Source organism: Haliotis asinina, chromosome 7, assembly GCF_037392515.1.
Source record: "Haliotis asinina isolate JCU_RB_2024 chromosome 7, JCU_Hal_asi_v2, whole genome shotgun sequence".
Lineage (NCBI taxonomy): Eukaryota > Metazoa > Mollusca > Gastropoda > Lepetellida > Haliotidae > Haliotis > Haliotis asinina.
This window is the reverse complement of record NC_090286.1, coordinates 15,954,122-15,974,824: the sequence shown is the minus strand read 5'-3', so window position 1 is coordinate 15,974,824 and position 20,703 is coordinate 15,954,122. Positions and strand designations below refer to the sequence as shown.

Genomic DNA, 20,703 nt, shown 5'->3' with positions numbered 1-20,703 from the left:
AGTCATTATAGTGTGAAATAAAATATTTACCCCTTGTAAGAAATGTTGTGAGCTACTTTATATATGTGAAGTTATTGACTCATTTCTTACAAAAGTTAAAGCTCTTAATATAATTAGTCATTTACAGAGATTTGTCTCAACAAACAGCATATAATTCCGACCCCCCAAGAGGATGTGTATGATAGAATTATATTACAAATTTGTTTCTTGTTTTGGTAACATTATATTCACAACATATTTCCTATGACAGATCGTATACTGTCTAACTTTAACTTTATATCCTTTTTTTCATTCGACGGTTTTTAAAGAAAACTTCACTTTATGTATGTTTGTTAGAAATCAACAGAGAAAATGTGTTTAAAATCAAATATATGTGTTTGATGACAAAATTCGAATTTAACCCCAGAATCATTCTATGAAGATATGCTAATGCATTTATGCATGTTTTTACAAATATTGCAAATAAACACAATGACTGATTAAAATCATGCATCTGTAATGTAATATTAAAGTACAAATGCACAGTCATACAAAAATCAAAAGGCATTACAACACTGCACAGGGCAGATATAACGTAAAGTGGGAAAAGATACTGACTTTATTATTATATTTGCGTTAGAATTTGAAAAATCAATTTATTGCGACAAAACACAAACAGCTATGTCTAATAAACGAAATATGAACTTGTTCATGACTATAATAATAATCTGATTATTGTGAAGGCAAGCTGTATGTAAACACTGCAGTAACATGTAAACCATTTGATGCTTACAACATTTAACAGTGTCATTTTATAGATTGAAATTTCTTATCAGTGGATTGAATATGTTCATGCATCAGTGTCATCATGTTTGCTCGTATTGCATAATCAAATAATGAGGCACTTCCTTTTTTCACAATTATTTAGACGGAACTTCTGGTTACAGAATGCTCCCAAGTTTCGACCTCCTTGCTATTCAAAAGTTTGTTGACCCAGTTGTTATCGAGTCTTTTGCCAAACATTTTCTGCCGTGAAATGAAACCTTCAGGTATTTGCAATACTGACATGTTTCTGTTTAATGTTGTAATGATCACACTTATAAGAATTCAGTTAATTTGCTGAAATTTGTATAAATGTAGGTGCCTTGTCAACTTTGGAGGAGTCCAAGTTGTAATGTCATTGGGTAATGTTTCATAAATATTGTCTCATGTTATTCAGAGCTGTATCCTCAAGTGCGCAAACCTACGCATATTCTCTAGTGTATATAACTATTAGGGTACTTTGTTCAGAAGTGTGGTATTATCGTGTGGATATTTTCTTGTCAGTTTATCGAAATTACCTACCACCCCTGTTAGTGATGTAGAATCGTCTTCCAAGAATTGGTGGACAAGTTTGAGTTGCCAACATGATGGCATTGACCTCAAAAGTTGTTATATCTTGTTTGAAGTCACCTTAAAGCAGATTAATTCTGTTTGTGTCCAGAGTAAAGAGTATAATATTTCAATAGTTTAAGAGTATAAATCTAGGTCATTGTGTAAAGAGTTAATATAGGGATTGTGGTAATGGCAGTGATTGATTTATATTTACGTACGCTTCAGTTAGTGTTGGAAGTTGCATTGTTGGATAATGTAACTCAAAACATCTTTATTTGTGTTTCAGAATATGCTTTGAATTTCTGTATTGCACCATCAAACAAGACAAAACAATACAGAACATATTAGAAGAATTCATGGCTCGGCTGTCTGTTCTATTCACACCAATCAGTATGAATGAGTCAAGAAAGAAACTTCACAATATGTAATTTAAAAAAATACTGAACAATTTTTTTCTGATGATACATCTGTGTATCCGAAATGGGATCCCTATCTTTTGACTCTAGAAAAACGTTAGGAAAACCCACTCAAACCCATCCATTTGTCTTGCAAATGTTAGTGCCAAATCAGGTTTTACACGTGGAGTCGATCACATGATCCTTGGATCGAAGCTTTCTTCATTCTGCATGTGTTTGCTTTGGCCTCAAGAGTTGAAAAAACACATATAAACCACAGTTTTAACAGTACTTTAAATGCCATAATTGTCAAATGTGTACCGTGAAAGTGACATTGGCATGTTGCAAGCAGAAAGATCAGTTATCAGAATCCAGGTTTACCCTCAGATTTGCAGACGGCTGGCATAGAGTCTGGAGACAATGTCGTGAATGGTATGTCCAATGTTGTGTACAGGAAGTTGACAGATTCAGGCGCCGAAGTTGCATGGTGTGAAGTACTTTCTGTGGGAACAACCATTCCTGACTTCTGGTCATCCATGGAAACCTAACAGCTGCTGCCTACCACGACCAGGTGCTCACCCCTGAACTTGTTCCTTTCATGGCGGCTCATGGCCCAGGTCTACAGTTCCAGCATGATAATGCCTGGCCGCATACTGCGATGTTGACACGAAATTTTGTTCAAAACACTGGAATCAACATCATGGACTGGCCATCGAGATCCCCTGACCTTAATCCAATAGAGCGTGTTTGGGGTGCACTTGGGAGAAGGCTTCATGGTCTTAGGAACCAACCTCAGAATTTGCAGGAACTTGGCACTGCCTAGCAAGAGCAATGGTGCAGAATCCCCAACCACGTGTTTACAAGCATCAGGCAGTCGATGAGGAGACACTCTGTTTGACAGTAGTGAATGTGTGGGGCGACCATACACAATACTGAATTGAAACATTTTGAATTTTTATTCTTGTGACTTGACATTTTGTATAGCCATGTTTTGGAATGGCAGCGTAGCCTAATGCAACTGATTGTGGCACTGTCAGTGTATCGAGTACATCACACAGATCTCAGCAATGAAATAATAACAATTTAACAATACTACCATCTCTTGTTCTTTTGTAGTGCCCTGAAGAAAGATGTGAAGTTTCTTTGTGACTAAGTAGATGTATTTTTTAGTTATGCAATAAAAAAAGAATCTGCAAAGTGCCATTGAATATGTACTTATCCTAGTAGAAGCATTACTTCTTCTGTGTCTGAAATATTCTGTTTAACACATGAATATTTTAATATTATCTTTTATTAAAAATTAAGAAAAACAAAACATTTTAATATATACCCTTAAGGATAATTAAAATGCAGTCATTGTTAAAATTTGCAATATTTTTATGCATTATTCATCCATACAGTGATTTTATATTTCATGCATATCAAACCTTTGTACAGACATAAAAAAGTAGATTTTAGTTATGCATATGTTTATCATATGTCAACCCATGTACAGAGCAACAGTAACTTGTCTTGCTTAGAAGTCTGCGTTCCTTGTGGGCCTGGCTAAAGTCTCAAAGATGCCAGTGCTACATGCATGGGATGTCAGGTCCATTACATTCCTCATGAAAACCTCCAGAGTAGCAAAAAGAGCATTACTATACCTGAAATAATGACAAAGTATCAGATGTTTGCTTTGGGAGCTTACAAATTCACCATCATGATTGAGAGGACATGCTTGAGAAACATGAAATGCCAGGAAACAACATCATGATGTCGTTAAAAATGTCATGTAAGTCAACAGGACATTTCCAATTCCAATATAGTTGACAATCTCATGGAGACAATCTTCAAATGGTAAAGAAAAGAGTCTGGAATAGCACTGTTTATTTAGCCAAAGTGGAATAATCAAAATGATAACACAATCTTGAGGTAAAGGGATAACCCAAAAGGAACAGCATTTTTCTGCTGTGAAGAGGTGACTGGGGTCCAGAAGGAAGAATTTGTTCAAGACCCTCATTTCAGTTGTTCTCATATTTCAGAGTCTGTTGAATAATCACAGTCTTAAGTTGAACTAGCCTTTCAGTACACAGTAAAGTCATCATTATTCAAGTGAACACAAGCAGGGTGGCCACCTCCTGTAGCAGGAGCGGATGGTTGCTGGTGGCAAAGCAGAGGATCTTCTCATCCTGGCTGTCATCAATGCCAAGGAAGGACTGCCTGTAAGTTGTCTCCTTGTAGCAGTCTCAAAGATCAACTTTGCTCAGTGGCAGCAACATCTTCCTCCTTTGCTTATACAGGGTGGAGCAAACAATGGAGTGAAACTTCAACATGGCTGCCTTGTCTTGGGGGCGCCTGTTCACTTCCTCACCACCTGCAGTGGAGGATGTTGGCAAGGCTCAGGGCTGCATGATCTTCTCAATGGTTATGTAAAGACTGGTTTCTGATGAACTGACCATCAGTAGTACACTTGCCAAAGCATCCCCATTGTACACACTTAAAAATATACATAAGTCAGTCACTGGTTGTTAAGTGTGTATCTATATCCTTCCTTACTATTTCCTTCTTACTATTCACTATATTGCAAACATACTTGAGTATAGATAATAAGCCATCTTGTGTGTTAATATCATTTCAGTTAATGATAATGAAACCATGAACATAGATACTGTCATGATAAATTAATTAAGTTCATTGAAGATACTTTTCACAATTGGCCTTTCCTCTTCTCAGATTTGTCTAATGACACTGTAAGGGATGGTGTACAGTGAGTGAACCAGTCTACTTATTTGCAGGTAAGTGTAACTGAGCCCTCCCAAAAGTGTTGGCACGTCCATTATGAGCACAATTGGCAAAAGTCACTGCACTCAATAGCAGACCAAAATGGCAACATTCCTTTCATCAGCTGTTTGGCTCCATGCTTGGTACTGGATGTGCAATGTCTCAATGGTGTGTTGTTCTTTCAGGAAGAAGAAACTGGAATGTACTTGGATGGGCCTTGGAAATTATCTTTCTCTTGCAGAGGACTATAGTCCTTAGTCCAAGAAGTGGTTTTTAGTCCTTGGTCTATTGCTGCCATTGTGACTCCACTGTTGCAGGTGAACTATTGGAACTAATCTGATGCAACAACACACATCCTCAAAGACAGGCCACATCTTGTTTTGGCAGGAATACCTCAAGCTCAAATTTTGCTTTGGTGAGAAGACATGTATATGGTACTACATTAAAATACTTTTATAACGAACGACGATGGACCACGGAAATTAGTTCCTTATATCCGTAGTTCGCTATACACAAAAATCCAACGAAAGAACAATAAAACACATTATTAAATATAATACATTCCTACTCAGTTTATTCATGCATTCATTCATATTACGTTCTTTTCACCTCAAAGTCAGTGATCTTACTCTGTGCACACTTGGCCAACTGCATACATCCCACAGCCTCATTCAAGTCAACAAGCGGATCGAAAGAAGACATGTCAGTTGTCACCTATGACACATGAAAGTTCTTCAAGTTTGTAGGACCATATTGGCTTCTGTGAATGAAGGTGGGGCCTGGTCTGTTTCATCACTGTTCGTGTCGTCACCATCGCATTCCGAATCAACTCGGGATATTCCGTCACACTGATTGGAAATGCCATCATCAGAGTTGAGTTCAGTAATGACAATGTCATTGTCAGCTGTGATAAAGTCACTGATTGAGTTTGCTCAATTGACTATTGACACCATTAATTAGTGTTAACTGGGACTTGTGGGGATTGGAAATCAGTTTGCTATAGCCATTAAGTATGTTATAGAGAATTCGTTATTCATGACTTTTTTATATGAAAATGAACAGAGGTTAATTCGGGACTTTTAAAACAGTTCGTTATAGCAGTCAGTTCGTTATAAAAGTACTCTACTGTAATTACATTATGGTTATGTGTAACATGTGAGCATATAACCTTCCTGAATGTTTTGGGAGTCCTTTTCTTTTGCTAATACCATGTAAGGTTATAATATCTGTACTGTACCATCTGCATAATTAGTCTCTTCTAGGTTTTATGTTAGGTGAAGTGTCTGTTCATGTGGGCAACAAAATTCCTGACAAACTGGAAAACTTCAGAGCTTATTGACACTAAGAAATATTTACTTACATGCATGTTTTCCAGAAGTTGATTTTTCATTAATCACAACTTGCAAAGTTATGCCTTCATCTCCTGATCCATCCTCCCCTTGCATTTTCAAAGAACCTCTGAAATGAAATGTGAGCAGGTGTGATAAAAGTAATTGTTGACCCAATAAATCAAATGTCTTTATACATATTTGTTTGCATGACTAACAAATCACTCTTCTCTTGGTACTACAAGCATGTTTTTGACTCATAGTATCAACATTCTACTGGGTAACTGATTTTTATCATAGTACCATGCCCCAAGGTCACTTAGAAAATTAGCTTGAGTCAAAAAGATGGTGTCTGCACAGGACATTGACCTTTGGTGAGTTACAAAAAAAGGTTGACATCCTGTCCAGATTAAAAAAGACAAACTATCCAGTGTTTTCACAAGGGATAATCCAGATTATGTGGTTGAGATCACGGGCAACAGGAAAAGGTAACATATTTCATCCATTTTATTTTGTATACAAATCATCCAACAGGAAGTAGGTGAGAAGCAGCATCAGCAAGTTCTGATGTTGATTTGACCACTCCTAAGGTGATGTCTTAGGATGTATTGGCAATGTTTCAACTTCAACAGGTCGACTTCAGTGTGAGTCTGCTCCTTAGCAAGAAATTTGATTACAGTTCTATTTGATACAATAAAACAATATGTTCATCATTGTAAAATTCACTCTCAAATGATGACCTTTTGAGTGAACTATGTGAGGAAACCATGTTCACTCTTTATGCGATGCTGATGTTATCAAAAATCTTAAAACAACACCTAAAGGATTAGCATGACTACCAACACCTTCATCAAACTTTACTGTGGGTTGACTTAATGTCCATTGCAAAATTCCGAAAGGTTAACTTCTTGTTCATAAACCAAAAGGATTTGTTAATGCTCAAATATTCTAATGTCCACAAAACGTTTACAGTCTGTGCTTTTAATACATATTAATCATGTTCCTATATTTGGGTATGCTATGTATTCATGTTATAAATGAAACAGAAACAATCTAAAATTATTTCATGTGAACATGTGTCATAACTTTGAAAGATTCACATATTTCTAATATGATGGGCCCCGTGAAGGTCCCGGGGTAGAATAGGCCTTCAGCAACCCATGCTTGCCATAAAAGGTGACTGCGCTTGTCGTAAGAGGCGACTAACGGGATCGGGTGGTCAGGCTCGCTGACTTGGTTGGCACATGTCATTGGTTCCCATTTGCGCAGATCGATGATCATGTTGCTGATCACTGGATTGTCTGGTCCAGACTTGATTATTTACAGACCGCCGCCATATAGCTGGAATATTGCAGAGTGCGGCGTAAAACTAAACTCACTCACTCACTCACTCACTCACTAATATGATGTAGATCTAGTGTGTCATATGGCCCTAGAACATTCATGCAGGCACGATAACTTTGGCAAGATGCAAGAAGGATATTGCTTCCAAGGTTCAGCTGCAGTGGGCAACCCTTCAGTAAAATTATAACATTCATCTATGAAATATGAATAGATTGTCCCTTAAAATGTCTGAAAAACACAATTATACTTCAAAGCGTTAAAAAATATCACAAAATAACTTCTTGCATAGTTGAAAATATTTTAGACTGCATTTGAAACTGAAGTCAGTCCTTAGGCCTGAAACTGACAGAAAACATCTCAGCCCACAACTTTTGTTTTCTGCAGGTCCTTAAGGCTGACAGCTTTTTTATCAACAATATCTATGAGTATTATTTCCACATTAAAATATAGGGCATACATATCCCGATAATGACCCACAACTTTTTATGGTTCTGGGTCCTATGGGGCTGCAGTTTTTCATGTAAATGAGGCGAAAGGGATATTTCAGCCTACAATCCTGTCATTGAGTCCTTGCGGATGGAATGTATGGAGCTCAAAAATCCACTTTAGTTCAAGAGATCTTCTTTTCTTCGTGGTTGTATCAGAGTCTTTGTCTTTGAGTTGGGTGATGATTTGGAACTATAAATCGTTTTTGCCATGATGTTCCAAGTTGAAATGAAGTGTGACAGGTTTGTCACACTTGTCTGTGATATCAGCGTAGTGTTCTGTTAATCGGATTCTGAAACATCTTTTAGTTTCACCTACATATTGTTTCTTCCAGCGTTTGCAAGTGAGATGGAATACTACATTGCGGGACTGGCAAATGCATCTTCGTGTTTTGAAGGCCCTATCGGTGACTGAACTGGTGAAGGTGTCACTGTTGCTTAATATTTTGCAGAATGTGCAATTCGCTTTGTCGCATAAATAGTTGACGAATTTGGCTGGCTGTCCACTAATTTGTGGTAGTTGTCATTAAGAGTCTTATTTTTACGATAAGCAGCAATATGTGGTGAGGGGAAAGTGGCTAGGCAGATGTCTGACACACTTAGTGCATGGGATTATAGTTACTAACTAGAATCATTCTATTGTGAATTTCGCGGTTTTTTTGGTGGGGGAGGATAAGAGAGATTTCCTGTCCTTTAAGTCGGACCTGGTTTTGTTTTGTTGTATATATTTCTTTGGATACCCTCGCTGTAGGTAATACTTGATGAGGTTGAGGCTGTGTTTTCCGTATGCCTCAGGAGTTGAACAGATGCATTTCAATCGTAGAAACTGACTGAAAGGACCTTTCATTTAGATATGTCTAGGGTGACAAGATGTATACAATAGGTATGAGTACGTGTCAGTGGGTTTGCAATAAAGTGTTAACACCAGTTTGTGGAGATCTATATTGTATGAGACCCAGATGTCAAGAAATGCAACTTTGTTTCTTGAGAATTGAGCCGTGAATTGTAGTGCAATGTGCACAATTGAAATACTATCCAGCTGGGCATATTGCAGCTGGATTTGCATGCGCCATAAGCTGATTGCGTACAGTTTTGACGTTTGGGCTCTGGTTTGGGCGAGCTCACTGGGGTATGTGGCGTGTATCGGTGGTGGGCTGGTCACAAATTGTGAGGGAATTACGTCTCCTTGAAGACTGATCGGCTGAGGTGTATCTTGGTTACGCGTTTCATACGAAGTGTACTCATCAGACGAAGATACTGGAGGCGCGCATGCCTTTTAATAGAGAGAATCTCGGTGATGGTGTTATCTATGACGTCACAGAGGTGTTGTCATGCCGTGACGTCATGGCAGCATAGCTTAAGCTTGTCGGTGGGGGATTCCCCGCTGGAGCCCTCACTTTGAAGTCAAATAAAATTCTCGATATATATATCACGCACACAAATATAATTCATAGTTTTGAATTCCTTGTGAAATTCCATGTTTGTTGATACCATCCACTATTATCTTAGACAAAGTGTTTAAAATAATCTCTCTAAACTGGCTTCATCGTAAATGTCACCATTTTTCACACTATACAAAATCGAGATTCACACCATTATTTGCTGTATGTTTTGAAATGAGAAAATCGGGTAAGCACTGAATGTACTGAATTTAAAAAAACAGCATATTAATGATCACTGATATCAAGTTTTCATGTAACCAGTAATGATAAATCTTAAACGTTGCTGATGAACCCAGAATCGGTTGGGATGTTTTCAAAAATACATCTACACGAATGCCGAAGTGTGCTTTCTACCAAGTTGGATAGTGTTTACAAAATCACATTTCAATAAGGCCGGTATTGAGATGCCTATAACATCACATATATTTCATAGTCGACAAATGTATCCTTGAATCCCCATACATCTTAGAATCAAATTACAAATGGTCTTTGTCACCAATACCAAATGTCTAGTTAAAACGAAACAAAAGGTACTGGGTATGAGAACAAACGTTATGCTTGAAAGACTGCACTTGTTTGAAATGTAAACAAAGATTATATTGATTTTACACTGCATAGCATTTTTGGAAATTTTCCAACATCCAGCCATGTAATCATTCCTTACATCAATACGTTTAGAATATTCAGCGGAAGAGTATCTTAGCAAAAAATAGCAAATTAAAAATAAACACAACACAATCATTTGATGATTCATAACAAACTGCCAATGTTTCCATGCAGCGTGACACCATGACTGATGCAAAATCATGCAGACAACGTTACTTATCAACATTTCTTCTGTTATTTACAACGTAAGCAATAAAAACATGTAACAATACCGAGATAGTCAGAATCATTCTGATTACTTACATCTCACATTTATGTACAAGCGATTCCTGAGTCAGGGAAGAGTCCTTGCAAAATCTTGTGTACCCTTCACAACAAAGACGCCATTTTGAAAGAAATCGGTCATCGGTAGTGATGTCACACATCAACATTGTTGCACATATTAAACAAATTCTTTGAGGTGAGGGTCGGTTGAACAAGAGTAAACACATTAACTCTATCATTGTGCAGCAATAAGTGATGTCATTTAAGACACATCAGATTTTATTGTTATCTGGTGAAGGTGTGTTAATAGTTACAAAATTATACTATACACTGCTAAACTCCAAAAATGTGTGTAAAGTTTTCATTGGTGAAGGGTTATTTGATGAACACTGTGATTGGCTGAAATTCGATTTACAAAGCTCATAGAAGGTTTTGTTGAGGGTTTGTTGGTAAAATTCTATGGTTGTGGTGCATTTACTCACTCACATGACATATCCTCTCTTGACAGCTGCCTGTAGTCAAATGTTTGTCCCCTTCAATAAGTCTAGTCCACTCTGTCCAGTCAAAGCCAGTCAGTATCCAAGCCCATCCATTGTGTTTGTACTACAGTCCAGGTGCTATCATGTGAGCTGCACTCTAATAGCCTTAGCATCAAACTTAACTTGTATCAAATTCCCTCTTTTCTTTCTTCCCTTTCTTTTAATCATTTTTTGTTTTTGAATCCAAAACTGAAAAGATCAAATTCCACTTTAACTGCATGGATGTTGATGTCTTTATATACAAGTTCAGGAACATGAAGGTAGGAGTCCGAGTCCCATATAAGTACAATAAATCTCTTCTTGTCATTTTGGAATCTGATTAAAACTTTGTACAGGGTTAAAATCCAAGTTTCCTGTCACAGCAGAGCTTCAAAGCTGCCCATCACAGAGGACTTGAAGCAGCCTTGCTGGTGATGCCCCTCTCTTGGTCAAACAGTCTGAGAGCTGATGTTTTGTGTCCACCCACTGTATTCTTTTGATTAAGCCGCTGTCCCTCATCTCTTTGATTGAACTTATCTCCATCCTTAGTCTGTTCTCTGTTGGCATGTTGGTAGACTTCAGATCGTTGTAGAGAGACTGGCAGTCAGTGATAGCCACCAGTGGAAGCACTAGTGGGGTTGTTTTTCCACTCTTTATCTCTGTGTATAGTGAGGATATGAATATACCTATATCAACACCATCTGCCATGGCTAATGTCTCTGCTGCAATGGTGCTTCGGATCACCCATCTGACCTTTTTTGAGTTCCAACAGATCGGCATCACCTCTCCTTTGAGATTGGAAATAAAAATGATGTAGGACCCTTGACTACCTCCATCTGAGAGATTGCCAAAACTTGCATCATTGTAAATTAGAAGCTGAACCTGATAGTTCTTAATATGTTAAGCTCACTTTTTCTACCTTGATTGTTTGATGACTTTGTTTATCTCCACCTGATGTTCAATTTTTGCATGCTTGTAACAGGATGACAATCTTGAAGCTTGAAATAACACATCAGGTCAACTCTGTCTAGCAATCCACAATATTTGGCCTACTTTTGATCTGTACAAGACCCTCTCCTCTTCATTCAAAATCTCTTCCTTCTTCATGGCTCTTGATTTCTCCACATCAATGAATGACAAGTATTCTGCATAGGTCTGTTGGCTGAGTCTTATTCACATACCACTTCCAATTCCCACACACTGGAAAATCTGACTCTGATGCATCTCCTAATCCATACACACATTTCTTCAGCTTCCACACCTTGTCAGATCTCAATTCTTTTGGTGGTTTAACATAGATGTCTCTGTCTATTATTTGGCCCTGCAAAAATGCTGTCTTGATGTGCATTGACCTAGGTATCCATTGATTTTCAGCCATAACTGCCAACACAACCTTCAGGGACTCACTTGAGCAGGTAGGAGAATCTCTCTCAATGTCACAAATATTGTTTTCTTCAAATCCCCTGACAAGAAGTCTGGCTTTTGGCATGATTCCATTTTTTGTTTCCTTCATAGTACAGACCCAGCGTGTTGACAGCATCTTCTGATATCCTTTTTTTCACTTCTTCATAAACATCATTATCTTTCCAGTTCTGTAACTCTGTTTCAGTCCATGAAATACCATCTGCAATGAGAACTTCATCTTGTGAACTATCATCTGTCTGTGCAGCATCTGCTGATTCTGTATGACACTCATCAGACTCCTTCAGACTCCTTTTTATTTGGCTCAGGTCAATAGATTGTCTTACACCTTGCATGTCTTCCACCTGAAGCTCTATGTTATACCAAGACTTGTTTTTTCCCGGTAGCTTTACCTGCTCTGTTTAATACTTTGGCCTTTATTATTTCACCACTATCCATATGAGATGCTTTGACCACTTTTGACCTTGATCCAATCTATCCTGTTCAAATCACAGTCTCTCACATCTGAGCCACTGTCGTCAGTGTCATCAAGGGCATATTCCTGCCAACTTGGAGTTTTTTGACTGCCTTCACTATCGTCTTTGTTTGATTCATGCAGGTCATCAGTTTCTTTCCGGTCACCTAACTTTTGTAGCCTGCATTTATGTACTCTAACCAAAGCTCCACCATGTCTAGCAAAAACCACAACCCCTTCTTGTCCGATGACAGTAGCTGGTCCTCGCCACTTTATGCTGTCAGATCTCCTGTAGTAGACTTTCTCTCCATTAACAAAAGGACCAGACTCTGGTATGATCTGTTTCCTTAAAGCTCTTCGGATTCGTTGCCTATGATTCCTGCCTCATAGCATGCAAAGTGTTGATATGTTGTCCAATAGTCTTGCTCTCAGTTGTTCCATCTAATGCAGTTAGGTCATTTGTCAAATTCGTAGGCAAGTTTGGGTTTCTGCCATAAACTAACTGCTGCACACTAAAGCCATAGACACTGGTCATTGTATTCTTGGCTGAGAGTGCCCAGCTGAGTGCTGTCTCCCAATCACAATTCTGCTCTTGACGAACTTTTTTCAACATTATCGTCAAAGTTTGATTATGTCTCTCCAAAAGTCCATTACTCCAGGGGCTGTATGCTGCTGTGGTCTTTATCTCAATGTTGAAGTTCTCACACAATCCCTCACTTCATTGCTGTTAAACTCACTACCATTCTTTTCAGTGCACCATGCACACTTATCCAGCAGGACAAAAACTTTGTTACAAACTCTCTTCATTCATTTCTTCTCATTATGGCCCCTGAGCTAAATCTGGTGAACTGGTCAATAATATGCAAATACCATACTCTGTCTTCAAGTTGATGGAGATCTACCGCAACTGTTTCATTGAAATCTGAAGCAAGAGGAAGGCCAACTGCTGGCTTAGGAGGTTGTCTGTTATACTGCTGACAAATTTCACATTCACTGCACACCTCATCTATCACACTGATAGTGTCTTTGTCAATCAAACCAGCATTCTGAAACAGTTTTCTGAGGAGTTCTTTCGATGCATGTCCAAACTGTTTGTGCAGCTTCTTTATGATAATTTTCTTCTCTTCCTTGATTGCTGTTTCTTCTATCACCAGGACTTCTTGGTCTGTATTGTGACTTTCAATACATGCTCTGTCTCCTGATATTTCCACACAGTACTGGCCACTTGAGGTCAGACTGAGAGTAACTGGTTTGTTAAACATTTCAGCTTTGTCTGTACCTAAATCCATCTTTGTCTCAGCTTTCTTCAGGGATTGCTTGCTCAACAACAATGGAATGTCAGCAATCACTACCTCTGTCTCTGTCTTACACTCTGTTTCACCAATTGTTGCAGGAATTAAAGCTGTCATGGATGATGTCACTTTGAATCCATCTCCAAATCGGAATGCTGTTTCACTCTCTTTAGTAACCACTTCAGATTTTCTCTTCTGGCTTAAATTTCCTATGAAATTGTCAAACCACTGTCGACCGCATACTGTTCTTGTACAGGCCGTATCTAGAACTGCACATCCAAAGGCTTTCATCATAAGGATTTGATTTTCTATCTTTTCTTCTTTGGTGAACAAGGTAAGATTGCACGTTTCTTACCTGATGTCTTCTGTCAGTTTGATCTTCTCTCCATCTATGTGTGGACAGTCCTTTACCCAGTGGAAAGCTGACTGCAAATCACACACTTTGTTCTGCGACCAAGTCTGTCTAATGGGTTAGTTCCTTTCTGGTTACTACCCTTTGAACATGTTCTATTTTCAGTGGAGTATCTATAGCTAACTTTGCTTCTTGGATAATTGTGAGTCGTGTATGCTGTTTCTTGTTTGATATCCATAGAATTTTCAGAATTAATACGAGTTGTGATGCTTTCACCGAATATTCTTTTTAGTGCTGCTTTTACTGTCTGATATTTTTTGTCACAAGCAGCTGTTAGAACCAACTGCCTTTCTCTAACTGAAAGATTTGCAAAATCCAGAAGTTTGGAAGCAAGAATGGAGTCAGGAAATTCCAACTGGTATTTCTTCTCTCAATTCAAAATGGGTGTATGTAAAATAGGCCAAGTCTATCTTGTCCTGTTGGTACAAAGAGTCAAGTGCTTTTAGTAAGGTTTTCAGTCCTCCTTTTTCGTTTAAATCCTTAGCCTTAGCTTAACCAAACATTCAGCTCATTTTTCCAAACTTCATAAACACTGTCTTCTTTCAGTGTTGGTGGTGTTTTAAAATTCACAGCCAATTTCCTCTGTCTCTGATTGGGTACAAATTCTTTTAGGCATATCAAATATCTTGAGTGTCCAAGCACATAGCACTTAGCATCCAGCCTTGTACAGGATAGCACAGCACAGCACAGCACAGCACAGCGGTAGCATTACTTGCCAAAGGTTAGTTTTAATTAACATTTTATGTTAGACATTATTATTGATACTATGCTTACATAGAATTCAAGAAACACTACAAATAATTAGCAAATTATTTTCACCATAACATGTAACTGAAGTGTATGCCCTTGTGCAGACCTTTGCAATGGTGTGACATTGTAAGTTGTTCACTGGTCGCGAGGGGGCCATGGGCTCATATACCCTTGAGGTGTGTTTATATATGGGAACATAAACAAACCTCGAGGGTACATGAGCCTATGGTCCCAAAGGACCAGTGAACAACGTATTTATCTTACCGAACACCTGAATTTTAATTTAGAACTTTTTGAAGCACTTCTGTTCACACAAGCTAAACAGATATAGAGTTATCTCCCTTCCATCGATTTTCAATCACAAAACATCCGTAATTTCTGTGCTTGATGTGGGATTCAATGTTATTCGAAACAAAGAAGTACTACCATGAAGCACCAGAAGAGTTTAGAATTCCCAGCGGTGTACACTGAAAATAATATATCGCCTGTAAGCAGGGTACATTGAAAGTAATAGAATAGCGCTTAGCCAATCAGAAGGCGACATTCATGTGTGAGGTAAGATAATGGCATATGTTGTTTGCAGGTGCCAAACAGGGTAGATATTGAAAACTCACATTCATTTTATATTGTCTCATTGGGACTAATATTGCAGTTTCATATGAACAGATTAATAAACAGCAATTTAATTCAACCTTACAAGTAAAACTGATAATATTGATAAAAATAATTTATACATTTCATGAAATGTATAGGCACACATATTTAAGGGAATTGTCTTGTTCATTTAATTTGTTTGCCTTGTTTTTATAGACAAAGAAGTTATGAAAATTGATTGACCAGGTGCGAGTTTGTCAAAAACGTTTTATGATTCATTATCACTGTTTTCGATAATAAAGTCAATTCAAATTCGATTAAAACATATTTTGATGGCAGGATATTTAACTCAAACAATATTTATACGAAAATTGTAAAAATATGTAAACCAAGTCATGTCTTAATTTGGACAAACCTGGTCCATATTCTAGCAGTTCCATAATTGAAAAGCAATCTCTTTGTACCGTTCATTGCAAACTTATGAAGAGAAATAATTACATAATCATAAGAAGAAAAGTTTATATCTTAAATGATTATTTAATGAATATTCAGGTGTTGTGAAACATTAGTTTTCATTTTATGATAAATGTGTAGCTCACAATAAGATATGTCGTAAAACCATCTAATTGTTGATATATTGAGGACACTATTTCAATGGTAAAATCATTAATTTTATGTTTTGTCTAAAGAGTGTTGAAATGACAGAGAAGTCGAAACCTTTTACACAGTCAATGGAAGTAAGGTGAGATATATACTAATCAGCAAGCCAGTGTCGTCTTTTTCCAACGTCACAAAATGTGCAAAACATGTCATGACATCAGTTAAAATGCTGTATTATTTTCGGTAATTTCAAAACGTTTGAAGATATGGTTATTTCCTCATTAAAAATGTTGCAAAATTAGTCAAAACACATCTGCTGAAACAGAAGAACATGAGCATCGAAGACGTATTGTGTCGGATTGGGCCATCTAAACCGCTATTACCTGCTTTCTCATGTAGTGCATTGGCATCTTTTCTTATAAGTTGTTAAACTACCAAAAGGTATCCTCTAACATTGAAGAACTTTGTCTGGAATAGTTTGGTACTCTGTGATCAAAACATAACGATAAATACCCTCTCCGTATCCACAGCAAATTCTCTTCATGTAACATGAGTTAGATTGACTTAATGTAAAGCATAGCGGAGTTATGTCCCCTTATCTTTATACGCGCATGACATCACTGCTCACATATGAAGTCATAGAAGAAAAAACATTTTTTGTGAGCCATTTTTGCTGTTGAACGTATAACGTTATGATTAGCACCCAAATCCATTTTATACACACTTCGACCCCAACCTCTCTCCATCCTGAAAATCACAGGATATTTCACAGGATATAGAAAAAAGGCACTGAAATTATACAAGATGAAGCTGTACGGCTCTGTTGATCTACATTTTGATGACTTGTGAAGATGCAGGTTAGAATTGACCATCAGTAACCAATGCTTGTCATAAGAGTTGACTTATGGGATCAGGTGGTCAAGCTCACTGGCCTGGTTGACACATTAGTTCCCAACTGTGTAGATCGATGCTCATGCAGATGACCACTGGATTGCCTGGCCCAGAGTATTGTCACAGACCACTGCCATGTAGCGGGAATATTAATGAGTTCTGCATAAAACTAAACTCAATAACTACATTTTCATGATGATATTTCAATGTACATAACAACGAATGGTATGGATTTACAAATTATTTATTACTCTCTTCAAAAAAAGAAACAAAAAACCCAAATATCAATGAAAATTTGGTGTTATTCAAGGACGTGTAGATCAGCAGAAAACAAAGATACATGAATGAAATTTTGTGGAGTAATGCATTGCTATCTTGACTGTATTTCATGAGAATAATAGTCATCAGCCATTACTGCTGTCCACCAGGTGGTGTTGAATTCAGTACCTCGTATGACCACTTCCAGCTGCTACCACTGCCTGACACATCCTAGGTACAGATCGAATCAGTCGGAATTTTTGTTATGGAATCTTTCTCCATTCCTCCTACAGCAAGTGGAACAACTGTAGTAGATTCTGTGGTGGATTATGACATTGACGTACCCGTCTATCAATCTGATCCCAAAGGTGTTCGATTGGGTTTAGATATGGGGATCTGACGGGCCAGGAGAGGTTATTGATGTTGTTATTGGCCAGGGCCCACTTGCACAAAACATTCTTACAGCTACAATTATTGGAAATCCTCAAGATTGCAATCTTAAGTTTCAGCTAAAATCGCTATCCACTTGCACAAAGCGATTGTAGGCTAAGATCATTGTAAGTTACAATCAAAACTTAAAATTGGACGGAACCAATTGTAAGGAGCTAAGATCATTGTAGTCAGTAGCAAAATGGCATTCAAGTTGGTGTCTGTTTCATGCAAATAATTAGCTTTACGTTAGGGGATCGCTTTTCTATTGCATAAAACTGTATGATTCGCCTTGACAATTCAACAACACAGAGAATGCAACATCGATTTAATGTCAGAAATATTGTTATTTGCAGTAGTGAACAAAATCATTATCAAGTCGATATCGTGAAGTATGATTCTCACTCGATTCAGTGTTGGAAAAAGTATGAACACCATACCTTTTTCATAAACAAGGAAAGGATAGTAACAAAAGTGGCCATGACCTTTTCAGTAACACAAGGGCAGCTAATCTTAGTTTTTATGCAAGATGGGAGTGGTTTCCCTTTGCATATTATGCCGTTGCCATAAAATCTGCCATGCCCAAATACAATGTATGTTATGTTGTAACATCACAGATCTCCACATATATTTGTTTCTGGTCAATGATTTTGTCTAAGTTTATCATTAAAATAATCTACAGTTGGATAATGTACCAAATTATGTTTCTTTCTATTTATATATTCTAAACTTAAATGTGACAAGAGACAAGAGCTTTAATCTATGCATTTTAAATAGAATACACATATTCTTCAAACAGGAAAAATACACTTGCTGAGGTATGTGAAATTTGCGTAAAAATATTTTTTCGCAAAAAGAAAAATAATTTCAACAAAATAGTCTCAAGTAATTAACACACTATGGATAAGTATTTAACAACACATACAACACACATGGAACAATATCGTTTACATATTTCCCTGTCATGCATTTTCCACAACACTCCCACAGTCATGTCACCCTTTCATATCTTTACAGATCTAATGCTTGTGGGATATATTTGGGATTTTACACTGACTAGATGCCAAACTGTTTCATTGACAGCCATTGACAAATCATGGTACATTTAGGTGTTATATCATAAGGAAATTTTATTCATATGTTATCTTTTAATTTTCATGATTAATAGGTCAATAATTCAAGACCCAAATCTGTTCATGTATGTTTGTATTTCAATATTTTCATAAAACATGATATTTCTGTGGTTGCAGTATCACATTCTTAGTTTATAAATCAAATTAGAATGTAGAAAAATTAGAGAATAATCCACGAGGTACAAGCGACTATACATGCTACCTTCCACGTTATCTTTTCCTTCTTCCACATTATCATTTCATTCTTCCACGTTATCATTTCCTGCCGTTGACGGTCAACAAGGTGAAGGACGTGCAGACGGAGAATCTGATCAATGTATCGATTGGCCGTCAGATTGCCTTGGACAAGCTTAAGTTCCCATCTGCGGTGTATGAGAATATCCCCCACACCATAACACTCCCTTCACTGAATCTGTCCACCCATCTGATGCAGTTAGGAGCCAAACATCATCTGTAGACATGGTCTCTAACATCACATCACCTGAGGAGATAACAGGATTCATCGCTAAGCCATATGTGTCTCCAGTTTGCCAGGTTCCATGGCAGCACTGTGTTACACCATCTCACTCATCGACGTCAATGTAGTCATGTCAACGAAGGGGCAACTATTGGATGTTTGGCATGTATTCCTCCGTCTCGGAGGTGGTTCCCGATTGTCTGATCGGACACTCTCTGGGTTCCAAACTGTTCTTGTGCTGTGTCCTGCGTGGTATGATGGTGGTCACATTGGTGGGTTACCCGGACGTACCGATCTTGGGCAGGTGTGGTGACTCTAGGTCTTCCTAATCTTGGACAGTCATTTGTTGAATTTGTTTGATGAAATCAATCCCACAATCGAGTTATTGTGCTGGGATGAACATTGAAGATCCTTGCCATCTCACTCTTTGATTTGCCAGGCTGCAATCGTCCAATCGTCTGATTTTGATCAGCAGCGTTGAGAAGTCCCATTTTCATGTACAGTACTTGCAAAGATCATGGATGAAATTGTGAGATTCATTTGGGTCTTTCATAGTCACATGCTGTACTCATACTTTGCACACGAGAAACAATCAATGTGCCTGATATTCGTGCTGCATTACATCCACTCACATTATGACAATCCTCATTGATAAAATCATTTTTGGTTGTGTTGGTCAAGTCAAGCATGACCTTCTAAAAGAAGCTTGGTGACGCAAGTTTGTACTGATCACTCATTTGAGTTCCCAGTAAGCTTTTATGTTAAAAAGCGCATTGTTGTCAATAAATCTTAGCTTACGTTTGAAAAATAACAAAAAACCTTACACTTTAATGTTCGCATGACATTGTGCACCTGGATTCCTATGCCGTCCTCTCGCTAACACTGACAGTCGGTCGAGAAACTGTCTTTGGTATCTTCGCAAGCCTATGGATTTCTATCTTCGCTTCATAATCAACTCCATCTATCATAACCAACCACAAATTTTCTGGGATCAAAGGAATGACAGTACCGTAAGCATGGCTATCAATCCAGATATGATCACCGACCCTTGACACCATCTTTGTTTACACTGTGAAAGTAGTCCCTAAAATTTGCAGATGACCTGTCTAATTTGCATTGGTGTCCATATATGACCCCAATGGATATCGAAAATATCCGTTGACTTTATCCTGCTGAGAACACTATCCATTGTATGATAAATTGGTATGTACAGTAAGTAGGATACCTATCAAACATGTACAGTATTTGGGACACCCATGAAAGTATATACTGTAATTGGGACACCAATCAAAACATGTACAGTAATTGAGATACCCATCAAACACTTACAGTAATTGGGACACCCATCAAAACATGTACAGTAATTGGGACATACATCAAACATGTACAGTATTTGGGACACACATCAAATATGTACAGTATTTGGGACACCCATCAAAGTAGGTACTGTAATTGGGACACACACTAAAACATGTACAGTATTTGGGATACCCATCAAAGCATCTACTGTAATTGG

The 20,703-nt window shown here is 37.7% G+C and overlaps 1 protein-coding gene across 1 annotated transcript in view; it reads right to left on the bottom strand.

Moving 5' to 3' along the window:
* Positions 1-20,703, bottom strand: part of LOC137291840 (SCY1-like protein 2) — a 238,794-nt gene that overhangs the window by 101,407 nt on the left and 116,684 nt on the right. The window contains exon 14 of the mRNA XM_067823384.1: positions 5,869-5,966. Coding sequence (XP_067679485.1) covers positions 5,869-5,966 — 98 coding nt within the window. The remainder of the gene's footprint in view (positions 1-5,868; positions 5,967-20,703) is intronic.